Raw genomic sequence first — 17,061 nt, 5'->3', positions numbered from 1 at the left:
TTTTGGTCTCTGTGACAATTTGATTTTAAAAATGTTGGGTTGTCATAAGAATCAATATTAACACTAAAGCTTCATTACAGACGCCTGTGATAACTGTTACAGCTGATCATTGTAGCCTAGGACTAAAGTACAATAAATTACCAAAATTCAGAGGTCCGTTTGTAACTAGGGGTCGTATGTAAGTCGAGTGTTCTTAAGTAGGGGACCGCCTGTATTGGTTGCTGCTTCTTTTATTAAATCTTGATCTTCTGATTCAATCCCCGTTCTGCTATCAGTTTTTTTTTTTCTATTTCCGGTGAATTGTAGACTCCAAAAACCTCAGATCTGTTGTACAGACATGTCAGATGAATCAGACTTCTGATTTCTATCACCGAAGGCTTCATGGCTTTGCACCATGGAGCTGCATAGGTCCCATGTACTGCTGTATATGATCCTTGCCATCCCTGGAACTAACCATGCTAAATGTGGAGTGGCATCCTGGATCTGCTACTAAAATATTCATCAGTGCTCAGTAGGAAACATCACAGTCAAGTGGAGCAGTACAAGAAGTTGAACTTGCTGAGCCCGTATAAAATCACTTGTTGGTGGACAAAGGACAAGTGATAAAACAACAGAAGCTTTTATTTCACATACAAAATATTTTCAGATTTTTTTTTTCAGATGTGACTGTACACTTTGCCTAGATTAGCAGGGTACAGATGAACTAAATTTTTAGTTTTTATTGTATTCGGTGAATCTTCACTCAAGGGATCTTAAAGTTTTGGTTAGAGGTATGCTTTAAGTACCTAAATATATCTAAACACATTCTTATATCCTTATGTACACCATTATATTACAGATGAATAACTGTCATAAATTATGGATCGGATGCCCCCTCTGTGCCAGTTATGTGTGGAGGGGAAATCAACTTGCCCTTATGAGATAACATAATTTGCTCTTGGCCGTAGACCAACTGCCTCCACTCCACTGTGAGTTTCCTGTCCTAATCAATATAATTGGTAATTGGTTTGCAACCAATTGCCTTAACCCCTTCGTGTCTATGCCATTTTAAACCTTTAGGACCAGGCCTGATTTTTAAAATTTGCCCTGTGTCATTATAGGAGGTTATAACTTTGTGGGGCTTTAGCTTAAACAGGGGATTTTGAGATTGTTTTACCGTCACACATTGTACTTTAAAGTAATAGAAAAATTTTGATGATATCTTTTGTGTTTAGTTATGAAAAAAATTGAAATTTGGCAAAAATTTCTTAAAATTATTCATTTTCAAAGTTCAAAATTTTCTGCTTTTCAGGCAGATAGTCATAGCACCCAAGTAACTTTATAACTAACATTTCCCGAATGTCTGCTTTATATCGGCATAGGGTTTTATGCATCCTCTCTCTTTTCTAGGTTGTTAGGAGGTTCAGAATTTCGGGTGCAATTTTTCTCATTTTTATGAAAATCGCCCAAACCCTTATTTAGAGGCACATGCTCAGCTTTAACTGCCTAAACAGCAGTAAAACCCCATGTATCACACCATTTTAGAACCTACACCCCTCTATGTGTAAAAAATCAACTTTAAGAAGTGTGTTAACCCTTTAGATGCTTCACATGAGTTAAAACAATATGAAGGTGTAATTTACAAGCTGTAATTTTTTTAGACAATATATTAATTTTGGCCAAAAATTAAACCGTTACAAAGTATTAAATGACAAAAAACTCCACAAAGTTTGATACCCAATTTCTCCCGAGTATAAGGATGCCCCATATGTGGTGGTGACTGCTGTATGGGCGCACGGCCGGGCATAGAAGGGAAGCAGTGCCATTCAGAGCAGATCTGCATGTCACATTTTACAGGCTATAAAATGCTTATTTGTTTTGTAATTTGGACATATGGGAGATTATTTTTTTGTGGATGAGATCCACTTTTCAGGTGCATCATTTACAGGGGGGCTCAATAGCTAATAATCAGATTTTATTAACTCTTTCTTGGTGGTGGTTAAAAAATCATTAATTCTTGTTTATGGTTTTTAGCATTTTTTTCGCCGGACGTTCACCATACCATAAAAATTTATGTGTGTGATTATGGCGATACCCCATTTATATGGCTTTTTTATGGTTAACTTGTTTTGCAGAATATACAACTCATTTTGTGAGAAATTTGCTTGTTTTTGTATCGCCATGTAACAATGGGCAGAACATTTATATTTTTTTGTTTACAGAGCTGGTTTATAGCTTTATTTTTGCGGGACAAGCTGTACTTATTCTTGGTAGCATGTCGGGGTAAATGTTACTTTTTGATTACTTTTTATGCGCTTTTTATGAGGTCAGATGTGAAAATTTCATAATTTTTGCAAGTTTTTTTGTGTTTTTTTTTTTTACGCTGTTCACCGTACGGGTTCAGTGACAATTTTATTTTATTGTACGGGTTGTAACGGACGTTGTGATGCCCAATATGTTGTGTTTTTTTGGTGATTTTCACTTTTTTATGTTTTATTGGGTAATTGCATGGGATGGGACTTTTATTCTTTTTTAATAATTTTTTTTAATTGCACTTTTTTTTTTAAAACTTTTTTTTACTGTTTTATTTTGTCCCAGGGTGGGACATGAACAAGTGATCATTTGATCACTTATTCATTGTAATATACTGCAATAATAATGTATTGCAGCATATTACATAGTCAGCCTATGCATTCTGCATAGGCTGACATCAGCACTGTTAGATCGTGCTGTAAGCACGATCCTAACAGGCTTCTAGTGAAGGCAACCCTGGGGTCCTTATGCGGCTTCAGGGTTGCCATGGCAACGTTCGGCACCTCCATGACTTGCACGGAGGGTGCCGACCGTCGCGGCGACTCACCATAGACGCTGCGGTCACAATGACCGCGGCGTCTATAGGGTTAAACAGCCGGGATCGCGATAGTCGCGATCCTGGCTGTTACTGTGGGATCCCGGCTACAGCTTCTGAGCCCGGGTGATCGCCATGACGTGATACTACGTCAAGGTGCGGGAACGACCCGCATCCTATGACGTAGTATCACGTCAAGGTGCAGGAAGGGGTTAAGATGGCTACTTAAGGATATGGCAAAATTATACTTCAAAGAAAACATAGTCATAAATCAAATATTTCAATTTATGGTCGACAAATCTGGGATAAGCATCCTCTAATAGTCCTGGGGTGTCGCGCACCTAGGATTTCTGAGTTGGGGAGCCAAGAAAATGGCTATTAGACCATTGAGCCAACATTTTATAATGGTGTTTGGCATTGTTATATTTGTTAATTCCTGCTGGGAAATGTGGTGGTCATATCTTCTTTTCAGCCATATCTTCTTCTAGGATTTGAATATTTTCAACACGTTTAATTGTTTAATTAACAAATCCCCAAGCATTGGAATCCAATGGCAGCATATTGGAGATAAATGCACTGTGGGTTCCAAAAAAACCTTAATTATTTCTGTTCATTTGTGCACCCAGGAGTGCCTTTTCATCAAATAAGCAAGAGATTTGTCATGTGGTACTAGAGGAAAAGGGATGTGATTTAAGCAGGAATAGCAGTTCTCCGGGTGTTGAGGACACCCTGGGTGCACCAACTGCTTCTTTACCATACAGATTAAACTAGGAATATCTTGGAAATCACATATTGTACATATTGTAAGGTGTGTTAAAATCACAGCACATTTCTCTACAACATGCTGCCAACATATTATAATGCATGGCAGAGAGGGTAGACTTTTTTTTTTTAAACAAGGTCATATGCATGCCCTAAATGTGAAGCTTATCACACTTCCCAAGTATTAGAGATAGAAAGATTGTGTGTTCTTATCAACAGGTAGATGGAAAACAGAGGAAGTCAACTTTTGAGAGACTCCATATTGACATTCAGCACCTCTGCTTAGGTAAGTAAGGTGACAATCATTGGAGGAGTAGCAAATAATACTAGAAATATTTTTATTATACATCAAAATCAAGCCTGATCAACCGGACACTTACTCATAGATCCAGGCCACCATGACTGTGGTAATCTTCTCATATTCATTATCCATGGTCTCCTTCCTTCTAAAATCAACTTTGATAATTATACCAATGAGCCAGAAGGGTTCTGGGACTAGTTATCAGAGCCCTATCATTCTGCAGATTCACAGTCTTCCCCTCCCTCTGCCTGCTGTTATCTCACACAGTGGGAGGGGGGAAGTGCTTGTTCGTGTGTGAAGCTATAGCATAGAGGTTCCTCTGGTTACTCTGTGCTTCTTACTCATTAGCATAATCTTAAAAGTTGATTTTCGAAGGATGGAGGCCATGATTAACAATTATAAGACGATTACCTCAGTATGAGCCCATGGTTTATCATGCTTGATTTTGATGGTAGATTTCCTTTTAAGAGGTGACTACTCATCTAGTGTAGATAACATTCACAGATCAATCAATGCTTCATTATGATTATTTTGTTGATATTTTAACCTCCATTAGTAAATCTTCCCCATTGTTCTTCCCAAATATTAGATCGAGTACCTAGTCTTGTTCAGAAACAACTTCCAGTCATTGGCATTGGTAAACACCTTTGTGGAGCTGGCACAGGTATGTCTGAGTAATCATTTTTATATCATTCTTGTACTGATGGTTTGGTCTCATTTCTTTTGTCTTTTCTTATTTTGTAGATTTGGCTCTTCGATGCCTTGTGCACAGTTATAATAATCCAGAGGGAGAACCCCTATCAAAGCGATACAAGACAGATCCAGATCAATCCATCAGTCTAGAACATAGAACTCCCTGCAGTGTGGAGGGGATTGTTATTGCCCTGTGCTGTCACCATCGCTGTGATTGGCAGCACTATGTGGGCAGGAACTTTTTTGAAAAGTTAGGACTGGGGCAGCGAGAATTTGGCCTTTTCCAGCGGATGTCCAGCTGGGCTACATGTGGAAGCAGGAGGTCATCTCAGGTAGAGAACTGCAGCACAAAAGGAAACTCTGAGGATGTAGAAGAACATGACCTAGACCAGAAGAGCAATGACTGTAATACAGAGTCCCTTCAGGGGTGAGGACATGATGGTCTCAAATAGGAATTCATCCTTGCATGACTTTGTTTTTCATAGATATAAATTCTGTCTCTGTTCTTTGTTTTCCAGGCTACAACTTTCTGTTGAGGAGCGAGAAAACTTAGGTCGTCTCTGCAAGCTGCTTATAGACCGTGGACGTGTAGAATACTTGGAAAGGATGGGATATAAGGCCAGCTTAGAATATTATACTGAGCCTCAGATATCCTTAGAGAACGTTATATTGACAGCAGTACCTCAGTTACTTAAAGCAGACTCTTAAAGTGGCCTCGTCTTCTCTCATTAGACGTCTTTCACTGCATTGGAGCAACAAACCAGACAGGTGAATGGAATCAGAAATATCCTCAGGAATCTATGTTCTGCGCATCTAACTGGATACAAGCATATTTTTTTATTTTTTACGTCTCGTGATCACAACCAAAGATGTAATAAAACACGAACTCTGTGATCTTGGGCTGGTTCCACTTTTGTGTTTCCATTCTGTCATGAAAATGAGTCTGAAAGACAAGGTTATTGTAGGATCACTAATCACTCACAATAAAATATGAGCTGCGAGTACAAATTGTAGGCTTCATATACCAGTACAGAACAAGAACAGGTCCAGTGCTTTGTGCCACATCCTGACAAAACTCCAAGTAGAGACAGTCCTGTTTACACTGCCCTCACAGGCTGTATGACTGCTTATCCAGGGTGTGGAGAGAGAAGGCTGTCAATCACCCTGGATGGGCTGAGTAGTCATGACACTGTCTCTACTAGGAGTCCTGTCTACATTTTCTCTGCTTTTTATCTATAAATCCTGCACCAAACCATGTTAATATCTCCCGAGGCAGGAGAAATAGCTCAACATGTTTGCTTTCATTGAACTGGAAATGCCTCTTTGTACAGGTTGTTGTAGCTTCATTCCAAATATATATATATTGAGTTGAAGTTTTAACAGCTCATTGCACCCATGCCAAACTATTAAGCCAAGACTAGAGGGAGTGGTTTCCCTACAGAACTGAAAGTGGCCACAAAGCATGGAGTAGCAGATTTGCTCAGTATCCAAAAGATAAAGTTACCACTAGTGTCTGTGCAAATTCTTTAAAGGCGACGTGTCCTACATCAGAAGCATAGATACAGCCAATAATAATCTTTATCTATATAGCACCATCATATTCCGTAGTACTTTGCAAATCATAAGGGACATATACAAGTAAAATACTTCATTACAGAGTACAGACAGTCATATGGAACGAAAGGAGTGAGAACCTTGCTCGGAATGTAGCTGCCTATTTCTAATATAGTCACACAGCTACATATCTTGTGTATATACCTGTGCTGCCACTGTTTAGACTCTCTTGAATGTAGGTGTGCATGAACTGCAATCCAAACAGATCTCTCTCCTCCTCCTCCTCTTCATCTTCACCTGGGGGTAAAGAGACTTCAAGCTCCAGGGGATTGTCTCTGAAGTTTACAAACCTGTTTGAAGAAAAAATATAGAGTAACACATATCTGGATCTTTATCAGTGTAGTGTATGGGATTTATGGAAATCCCAAATGCACACTGCGGGAAATTCCACAGTGAAAATTGATTTCATCCTCATATTTATGATCTGCATATGATCTGTACTAGATTCTTCTACAAGTCATGGCATAGGTGGACCAAATACCTATTAGAGCTGATAAATACCATACAGCACAGATGTCTGTACCTAGGAGCCCTCGTGCCAATAAGTAAAGCACATAAGCAGTCACATGCAAACAGTCAAAAGCTTGGGGGACCATGGGTGTTGTGGCACTGGATCACTTGTTACCTCAGATTCCGTAAGCTCTGGAGGCAAGCTGGGATCCCTCTCATCCGATTATTGGTAAGGACAAGTGTACTAAGATTCTGTAGATTTCCAATGGAATCGGGCAGATCGGAGATTTCATTCCGTTGAAGCCACAAGGTGTGCAAACATTGCATCCTGTATAAGACAACCTACATGAGCAGTCATTCAACACAGAAGCCTGATGGCACATACAGTAAATGGCTGCACTCACTTGTCTACATCTTCAGGTAATGTCTTCAGTTTATTGCTACCCATATCCAACCACTCCAGTGCAGGGAGCTCCAAAACCGCCCTTGGAATGGTGGTAAACTGATTCATATTCAGGTCCAGATGTGTCAGCTGAGTCAGTTTCCCGAGCTGGAGAAAGGATAAAACCTCTTAGAGACTACAAGAATTGTGATATAAGACATTGATAGTCAGTGTATTATTATATGGTTATAGGCTTACACACATAATTGTGGTAGAACAGTGACCATTATATATTTTCTTACCTGATCCGGGAGCTCTGATATATCTTTATTAACTGCAAGCTCCAATCTCTCTAGATTTTCACAGCCACTTATTTCCGCAGGGACCTCAGCTATTCGGTTATAACTAAGTAAAAGTTCACGCAGTTTAGTGAGTCTACCTGGGAATGTGGGAAAATCAGGATGAGTGAAACAGAACACGGATACCTACAACTATGTTACACTGTAGGTAAGGACTAATTTTATATTTTAGTTATAGGTCTTGTGGAGCTAAACATTGTGCAGACTTTTATTAGGCAATGTTCCCATTTGATTGTAGCCCTGTGTTGTAAGGATTTGTAGTGTATCTCACTGTATGCTCAAAGTGGGATACATAATCCAGTTTCACTCTTTTACCCTTTGTGGGTATTGCAGCCGTGGTGTTGAAGGTGACTCCCAAGCAGCGTTTTTGCTCTTATACTGACAGTTACATCCCTGGAGACCTTCCGGACCGTTTGCTCAGTGGAGGCCGAGGATGGATGCCATAAAGTTTCATCCGTCCCTCATAGACTATTATGGCCTTTGCTCAGCAGGACGATGAAACGTATATTGGCAGCTTTCTGGGCATATACGCTGAACGTATCATACAAACCCAATATGAATGTAGCCTTAATGGGCATGTGTGAACCCTTTAAAAATAGGACTCTTTAATATATCTCACTGTGTAGAGACATGACTAGTTGAATCCAAGCTTGTTACAGAGTAGAAAGTGAAAAATGATCAGATATCATTATCAAAACATTCATTAGTCCATCATGGATATTTCAGCCTACACCCAAATTCATGAGGGAAGAAGTATCCAAACTTCTCTTCTCAATAAATGCCATTGGTTGTTGAGGTCTGAGATTGTAGACTTTTGATGAATGTGATTTACCTTACAAGTATCTAACATATCAGATTATTTTGATTGGATTTTTCGGAAAGCATTATGCACATAAGAGAGGGCAACAAGAGAAGGCATAAGCAGTTTATAGTAACTTACCAATCTCCCGAGGAATTTTATTTATTACATTGCGAGATAAGTCCAAGACCAAAAGGTTATTAAAGTTGGCAATGAATGTGGGTATAGTAGTCAGACCTGTGCGGTGTAGTTGCCATTCTTGAAGTTGTGGTAACTTTACCAAACATCCAGGAAGTGTCTGCAGTAGAGAGGGAAAATAGTAAAGAGCCAGATGTTACTAATCTGATATTAGACATGTCACCTATTCTATATTGACTGACTGTAAAACTTGTACAGCACTCCAATAAATGCTCTCCCACCCTCATAAATATTCAATAAGTAAGGGTCAAACATGTCCTTGGCCAACTTGATTTTAGGGTTCTGTGCCTTGCCAAAAAAACTTAGGAAGCCTGCTTTGATATCTAACAAAATAAATGGGAGGGTGATGTGGTACAGATGGCTGAACTGACGTAAGGCATAGAGATGTAGAGTCCTTCCCACTAGCACTTTCCAACCTCACTGAGAGATTTTTTTTTACAGAGGCAGGCGCTGCCATCTTATTTAATGGAGTACCAGGTTCATGGCACTGGATGGGTGGGCAAGCCCTGCCTCTGTAAATAAAGGGTACAGCACTGACGGATGGAGGAGGTAACCAAGACATCTCTTGCTTTTATACCCACAACTCCCACACCTTCAGTCGACAAGATTTTGCAAAGCCTAAACAACCCCTTTAAAGGAACACTCCGGTAACAGCTGATTCATGAATTATACCTTGTGAAGGACCTGAATGGAGAAGCATGACTTTAGGTTCTAACAATGTTCCAGGAATACAATGAAAATGAGTCATGCTCCTCCCTTCAGGCCCTGCACCATGCATTATTCAAAACGTGAATCTGACACACCCACCAGAGACTTTAAGGTTCATTTGAATAATTATAAAAGTCGATTTTAGAAGGAAGGACCCCATGATTAACAATTATAAGAAGATTACCACAGTCATGGTTCCTGGATCTATGAGTAAGTTTCCCTAGTTTATCATGCTAGATTTTGATGGTAGATAGCCTTTAATACATGCCTCATGACTATCATTTACATGCTGGAAAAGCAGTTCTTTAGTGAACATGGCCTGGAATTACCTTCCACTCCTCCTTTTCTATCCTCAGGATTAATCTTCCATCCTCATTGTAAACCTTTTCCTTCAATTTAGATAGCTGGATCCGACTTTCCCATACATTAGAGATTCTGTTCCGCCACAGTAAGACATATACATAATTGAGTAAAAATATGCACAACCTGATGCAGTATAAAAACTCAAGTGTCACTACCCACAGGCATATTATCACTGCAGTCACTAATTGGTTATGAACAGCATTAAGTAAACTTCCAAACTTTGATATAATTTTTTAAAAATGCAAAAATTTCTGGTTAATTTCTTTCACACCCATATATTGTTGTTGTGTGTGGTCCTTTCAAAATATCCATGTATAACAACAATCTGGCAGTCATACCCATTGAATAAAGGCTTATTTTCCAGTCTAATCATTGTAATAATTACACCGTAGTCCGAACACAACAAGGATCACATAGAAAATGGCACTACCAAGCCATGTAGAAGGCAGATCGTTGCCAGTGTAGTACAAGATCTTTCTACTCACTCTCCCACAGAAGACTTTCCTCTCCGTCCCCTCTCTGCTTTTAGCTCGTCCTGGTGTTTCTGGATTCTGCTTTCCCACAAAGCTTTGATATTAGAGATTGATCCTACGCAAACCACAGCGCTCATGTTCCAGCTTTAACCCAATGACTGGACTTTTGCTATGGTGGAGAGAAAAAAAAGGCTTTGATCTTGGAACATCGCTTCACAATGTTACCAATCGCCTATGCACATGCTGGAAAGAATCTAAAGGAAGAAGGTCTCTAATTGTTCATCAGCCTCCAATAAATCTCTGTTATGTCCATCAGCCTCCTATTGTGAGCACTTGAACTTACCAGTCTCCCTTGCACATCATGCTGAAATCAATCAAAAGGAGGAAAGAGTGGTAGCCAACTGACTAACAAGGGCTAGGCAGGTCCCTAAATGTTCACCAGCAAATCTATACTATGTCCACCAACCTCTATTTTGTACCCTATTGAGAGTTCTTAATCAATTTCCATAATTTTTTCCGTCCGAATATGAAAGCCATAACATTTTTATATCAATGACTCTATTAAAGGGCTTGTTTTTTGCCAGTTGAGTTATATTTTGCGTGGTGCCTTTACTGACTAAACTTTGATAACTCCCTTGGCCAGGGAATTGAGAAATGTCCCCATTTCATTTCATGTAATGACTAACAAGCCATTGATGGCGCCACTAGCATGCCTGTACACCCTCCTTTTATACATGTTGTGAGAATGAGTTAAATATAGTGACCCATTTATCATGGAATTAATGAAAGGAAATAACATGCTTTTTATGCACTATTTTGAGAACCAAAACCTACATTGGTAGGATGAATGATATTGTATGAACCCTGTACAGTACTTTACATGATATGAGGTACCAGAGGTTTACAGCATTTCATTTAAATTAGGGCCATTTAATTGTATACATGAAACTTCATAATGGGACATTTGCCTGAACTCCTAAGCACAGTATCACCTACTTTTTTAACGTGCCCCTTTTAGGTAACAGCCCATGTACAATGGTACCACCATCCTGCAATGTGCAGTACTATCACACTGGTCTAATCTGAGAATGAATTACCATTGATTTACCAATAGAAAGTAGTGTAATCAGGACAGGGACTATGGTTGGGTAACAGTAGGTGACTTGCACAGTTTTGTTAGATTTTAGCAATTTATAGCAGACTGTAATGGAATCTTCTGACAGGTTCCCTATGACCATTTCTCTGTCAATTAAGTGTAAACTCATTTTATGGCTTGTGAGGAGTCTCTCTAGCCTACCTAAAGCACCAGAATGCGTGATCCCAGTCTTGCATGTTATATTGAGATTATAACTACCGGTATTATCGGCTTCAAATTTAGAAACTTTTACATCTATCAATGAGAAGTTCCCATGGGAGACATTTGCCCTCCCATAGAGTAGTAAATCAGTATAATAATAGCCCAAAGGGTGGGAGGTTACCTTATTTAGGCTATAATACAGCCTGTAATAATGTTATAGATGTAGCACAGAGTCCTAGATCCCAGGTGACATTGCCCTGTACAGGCGGTCCCCTACTTAAAAACAACCGACTTACAGACGACCCCTAGTTACAAACGGACCTCTGGTAATTTACTGTACTTTAGCCCCAGGCTACAATCAATGATTATAACAGTTATTAAATGTGTCTGTAATGAAGCTTTATTGTTAATCCTGGTTCTTATGACAATCCAACAGTTTTTAAATCCAATTGTCCCGGAGACCAAAAAATAATTTGTCCGTAGCTACAATTCAAAAATATACAGTTCTGACTTACATACAAATTCAAAGTTCCAATTTTTTGGATTCCACCATCATAGTGGATAAGAGATAACCTGCCAGAATATCCCATTAAAAGATCTCAAGATTATTGCAATTCAAGTCCTCTGTAAATGCGACTTACCCAGATTTTTCTAATTGCTGTATCCAACTCGATCAGACACATTGATACCCAAGACTAGGCTCAGAATAGAATTGCATATTTCTTCTCCGAGCGGCATGTAATCATTCACATAAGTCTGCAATGGAATGGCACCTTAGAAGAATACATGTTTCCTTGTGTTCATTGTTCATTGTGTTCTCTATAATGTAAGAGGCTCCTGTAGAAGTCCCTGCTGCAGATCTTCTCCTCAGTCTGTACATGAAGGAATTTCACTCATCATATGAATGCGACACGTGTCCAGCTGAAAATAACCTTCAGAGCATGAGGCTAGATACTGTGACAGGTGGGACGTCACCAGTGGCTGACCAAGTCTTGTACACAGAGTGACATCATAAACTGTGATATATATTCGGAATTGTCTGCCCTGCCACTTTAATCAGATAAAATTGAAGTTATTACACTACATGAGCCATTTTTTTTATCTTAAATTTTGTATTGGTTTTCCAAAAAAGAAACACAGATAGACAATGTTTATATGCACAATCGTTTGTGTCAAACAGACAATGGCGGTGATTTAGCATGGCTTGTACACCAGTTTTCAGCATCTGGCGGTGTGAAGCCTGCGAGGAGGAGAAATTAGTGTCAGCACCAGAGGTTAGTAATGACAAGAGGCCATTTTCTACTTTTTATTTAATAAGGGGGTCTGACTGCTGGACAGTACTGTATCTCAATAAATGCAGGGCTGACGGCTTGACAGTATCACAGTGCTAGGCAGTTTATTAATAAAGGAGGGTTCTTGTCGGACAGTACCTTCATGTATCTCCATTACTGACTGCTGGACAGTAATTTACACGATGGAGGAGAAGTGACATAATAATGTTCAGGATTAGTCTTTGTTCACACAGTCTTCTCTGTAAATGCCCGTAAATGTGACCAATGTTCCTGCTATTGATTTCATCAGGATTTATCTATATCCATTGTCATTGGAAGTTAGAGAATGATTATTAGTCATATTGTTTATATATCAGTTTATTTTGTTACCAAGTCCATTCTTTAATATGTTACATAAATAGTCAGTTTAGTGCATATAATATATCTCACCCACTAAACCCCTGATGTTCATATCATTACCTAAAATACTTTACTGATTAATTCATATTTGGCTTCATTTATGAAAACTGTCCTCATTACTGCAACCAACCAAAGCTCAGCTTTTTTTTCATTAAACTGCTTTGGTAAAATGAAAGCTGATCTCTGATTGTTTGCCATGTGCAACATAGACAATTTTAAATTGTACAATGTGTTAAATTAAGGCTGAACATCATAATATGAACATCATAATATATGCCATTGTGCAGCCGTATCACCGCCCTCCATGCGGCACTCCTCTCCCCTCTCTTCTACATAAAGAGTAGGAGTACTATTTACATTTTTTCGATTTTATCCTATGTCATTATGTCAGACCAGCCAGGGTCCAATAACTATCACCGTTTAATAGCTCATAGCAGCATGGTGTCTGTGATTGCCGCATCGGCTTGTCAGGCATTCAACGCCACATCCACCAGACACTTTGGGGATTGTTTATTAAACGCTGCTGCTTCGGCACATCCTGATACATTAGGAGGCTCTGGCCTCTGAAAGTATTAGCCAGGGAACTGCGCTCCCCTTCACGGGGCCTGGCGTGGCGCAGAAGCCCCCACAAATTCCCCCCTTTAGCTCAATCCCACTAAATGAGGCCGGGCTGCAATACCAAGCACAGCCATTATAAAATGTACAGGACTATGTTTGACAAGCAGATGTGGGAATGCCGTATGTCAGACTACAAATGTTTAGATATTGATGACCTCTCCTAAGTATCAAGAATCAGAAAACCCCATTAGCAAAACTTTAATTTTTTTTTTACTTGTACAGCCATTTTAACAGGCCACATGCTGTGTAGAAGTCAGAGTAAAACTTTATATTAACAATAAATGCCACCTTCATTGTGAATTTGAAGTTCTCCTCTGACATGGACTGTGAGCTCTGGTTGCTGACTGTTCAGCTCCCTTTTTTATATTGCAGACTGTTTTCGTGAGAGGGGCTGTTCTGCTGGCTATCATGGCTGGCAGTCTTGTAGGCCAAGGATAAAGCATTTTAGGATGCATAGAGCTTTGTTTATGAAGCATTTTCAGTTTGTTTAAGAGGCAAAGAACACACCAATATATCCATATTATTTGCAGGGTCGGCGCTATGGGTAATTGCCTAAATGGAGAGAATCTCTTCTTTCAAATGAATCTTGAATTTTGTTTCTAGGTGCTATGGATCCAAAGATATTCAGGTTTAAAGTGAGAATATCAGGTGGGATATTTATTAATAAAATCACTCCCGAGGGCAATTTTACAGTTACATTTTCTGTTTTCCTAAACAAAAATTTAGAGGAGACTCTTTTCTTTCATATGAAAAAAAATGAGGTTCTATATGTCACAGAGCCAAAGATACATCCCCTGAAGTGTAGCCCCCTCCAGATTCTTAGCCGTCAGGCTGCAGGGAGAATTTGCTGCACACAGGAGCTGCTGCACCTCACAGATGATGGAAATGTATTTATCTCTCATATCTATCTACTTTAAAGTTCTGCATCTAGAAATCTCTATCATCTTTCATATTTATCTTCTATCATAATAATTATAATTAATAATTCTATTTATATAGTGCACAGAGATTACACAGCACTGCACAGAGCTGCCATATCAGTACCTGTCCCCAATGGGGCTTACAATCTTTTCAACCTACCAGTTATTTTTTGGAGTCTGGGAGGAAACAGGAGGACCCGGAGGAAACACACGCAAACACAAAGAGAACATACAAACTTTTTGCAGATGTTGACCTGCGCTGCAAGGCTGTAGTGCTAACCACAGAGCCACAGTGCTGCCCATCAATCTCCCTATCATCTATCTATCTCCTATAAAATTCTCCCATATTACAGATTGTAATAAAGGGAGCCTCTTACTGACTGTGATTGGTCATAAAATAGTTTTATTTTGGGGCCCCTCTTTTAGTTTTTCCCAGGGCCCCACTTTGTTTAGAACCGGCCCTTATTATTTGTTACTCATAATATCCAGCATACACAATGCACAATGCAAAAAGAGACTGATTCTGGAACATATATTCTGCATACGTATCTGAGGTTGGACTCCACACACTTCTGCTACAGCAGTATATGGTCCCCCCAGATACTGGACCTAGCACTATATAGCAGACAAGCTTGTACCGCTCATAGCCAAGGTCCCTCACTGCCGCTTTAACTAACTCTGCAAGCTCCATTGCTCTTCTCTGACTTCCTGGAGCCTCATAATCACAATTTTGAAGCTCCTTATCCAAGATAGATTTTATTACTCTTGATGCTTCCTCTGAAGAAAATATTCGTGTAGGCCGTGGGTGTAGGTCAAAATCTGGATCAACAGAGCTGTTCTCCAAGACATGTTTGGATTGGCTGCTGGGTTTACCCTGAGTACCAATCTTTCTTCTTATCCCAGATTCTTGGCACCTCTGGCAGCTGGTGAATAGGGGGGTGACTGATAATGATCTTGAGGCTTCATTTTCACCTCGTTTTTGGTGCTGTTTCGGCTTAGAACAAATCCACCGTTTTAGCTCACCTTCATGGGGTTGATCCATTTTTAACTGTAAATGAAGTATAAACATAACTTAAGTCATATCAGTAATAACACCTCCATAAAGGCTGGACACAATTGTAATAAGATTTCTTTATTGAAGCCATTGAGCCATTCACATCAATATGCTACATAGTGGAGTAACATTAACCAGTGATTATACCATGGTTTATCAGATAACCTTCAGATTTATCGAAGGGATACGGCCAAGCCAGATGCGTGATGAAGATGTGGATCCTATTCTGCTTGTTTTGGCCTTGTCCTTTGATGAAGTTGTTGTGATGGATGGTGCAGGAGGTGATTCCCTCTATTGCAGAAGTTTCTCTTTGCTTTGACACCAAGATTTATGTGGTGATTGTTCAGTGAGCCAAAACGAGTAAACATGTACCCAGACTGATTCTACACTTACTTACGATGACTCATTGCTTCAATACAATAACTTAAAATCCTTTTACAAGGTTTGGTCGTTGTGGGATGTATGTTGGATAGGTGAAGATCCCTGATATTGCTGTCTCCTTGAAAGTCCACCACTTTCCCTGGATGGCAATTCTGAACCAGTAGCGCTGCCACTTTTCATTTCCCTTTGTTCCTACATTTTCCCCCTTTGTCCTTTTTTATGTTTGTATTGGCTTCCCTTATTTCAGTTCCCTGAATATATGTTCTGATTGCATTGTTATAAAATAATAAACTTCTTCCGGGAGAAGCCGTGGTTGGCGAAACCCAGGGTCGGGCGGACATGCGAGACTGGCGTCCCAATTGATTTTCTATATGCACATTTTAACTTATTGTTTGTAAGTAGATTATATACTATTAAACTCCAACTTTTAAAACATACTATGCGATGTTCATATATATTTCTTCCAGCGGTCCACTGTGGTGAACGGTGGAAACGGAGGAGGAATAATCCCAGTCGCAGTGGTCTATAGTGGTGGGCTATACTAGTCTGAGATTTTTCCTTTTTATGCTATCGAGTGGAGGAAGAATAGCATCAAAGGAAGAGATTTGGAACAGAATAACTGGTATATAGCAATGGTGTTAACTGTAAACAATGTGAAAACGGAGGATGGCAACCTTCCACCTTCACTGGAGGCATCCTTCTGTTATTTATCTCTGGTAAACAAGTTCTCATCTGGTGCTGTTGCGTTGTTATTTTTAATACAAAACTCATCACTACTAATCATTATATATCCATCACTAACTATATATAAGTGTTCCACATACCTGCCAGGAAATCAATTTGTCTGCTTCAGGAGTTTAGTTTATGGTTTCTCTACTTTTCAGTTTTCATTAATGTCCTCAAGTAACCTTGATCCTCCACAATTCTCTTCTATCCCAGACAATCTCTCTGTATAGATGTGTTCCTCTGTTTATCCACGTCCTCGCTTTGTTGATGTCCTCCTCAATCCTCCTGCATCTCTGTTACAATGACTCCAGACTGTTTGGTTAGTTAGAAATAAATAATGCTGCCCCACTCCCACCACTGGATGTTATTCCTGCTTTATAATGTTGCCATGAGACTCAGTGCCCTGCTACCCCTCCTCTCGCTGCCAGGTCATATATTGTAGTCC

General features: G+C 39.6%; 2 protein-coding genes across 5 annotated transcripts in view; one reads left to right on the top strand and one right to left on the bottom strand.

Annotated features, from left to right (window-relative positions):
* TRMT13 (tRNA methyltransferase 13 homolog) overlaps positions 1–5,477 on the top strand; it is a 17,386-nt gene extending 11,909 nt beyond the window's left edge. For both annotated transcript variants that reach the window (XM_072128008.1, XM_072128007.1), the window contains 4 exons: positions 3,809–3,875; positions 4,480–4,554; positions 4,635–5,010; positions 5,102–5,477. In XM_072128008.1, the coding sequence (XP_071984109.1) occupies positions 3,809–3,875; positions 4,480–4,554; positions 4,635–5,010; positions 5,102–5,291 (708 nt within the window). In that variant the 3' untranslated portion in view covers positions 5,292–5,477. The remainder of the gene's footprint in view (positions 1–3,808; positions 3,876–4,479; positions 4,555–4,634; positions 5,011–5,101) is intronic.
* LRRC39 (leucine rich repeat containing 39) lies at positions 579–17,061 on the bottom strand. 3 transcript variants are annotated; one of them, XM_072128010.1, is made up of 9 exons: positions 16,715–17,061; positions 9,942–10,098; positions 9,423–9,528; positions 8,329–8,485; positions 7,332–7,468; positions 7,052–7,197; positions 6,823–6,975; positions 6,342–6,487; positions 579–5,526 (listed from the first exon to the last, which is right to left on the bottom strand). In XM_072128010.1, the coding sequence occupies exons 2-9, from the start codon at positions 10,064–10,066 to the stop codon at positions 5,513–5,515; spliced, it is 984 nt and encodes a 327-aa protein (XP_071984111.1). In that variant the 5' UTR covers positions 10,067–10,098; positions 16,715–17,061; the 3' UTR covers positions 579–5,512. The 3 variants fall into 3 exon arrangements, with proteins under 3 accessions (XP_071984111.1, XP_071984110.1, XP_071984112.1); XM_072128009.1 differs by lacking the exon at positions 16,715–17,061 and adding an exon at positions 11,868–14,923; XM_072128011.1 differs by lacking the exons at positions 6,823–6,975; positions 16,715–17,061 and adding an exon at positions 11,868–14,924.

The sequence above is a fragment of the Engystomops pustulosus genome, chromosome 10 (assembly GCF_040894005.1).
Source record: "Engystomops pustulosus chromosome 10, aEngPut4.maternal, whole genome shotgun sequence".
Lineage (NCBI taxonomy): Eukaryota > Metazoa > Chordata > Amphibia > Anura > Leptodactylidae > Engystomops > Engystomops pustulosus.
The sequence above is the reverse complement of the archived record's forward strand: the minus strand, read 5'-3'. Positions and strand labels throughout refer to the sequence as shown.

Bases quoted from the DNA above. Each gene is read 5' to 3' on its own strand.
- LRRC39 (XM_072128010.1), bottom strand. From the start codon at position 10,066: ATGAGCGCTGTGGTTTGCGTAGGATCAATCTCTAATATCAAAGCTTTG. The intron at 7,469-8,328 runs GTAAGTTACTAT...CCACATTCCCAG, and splicing joins TAAAATTCCTCGGGAGATTG to GTAGACTCACTAAACTGCGT. The intron at 7,198-7,331 runs GTAAGAAAATAT...TCCTTTCTCCAG, and splicing joins TATCAGAGCTCCCGGATCAG to CTCGGGAAACTGACTCAGCT.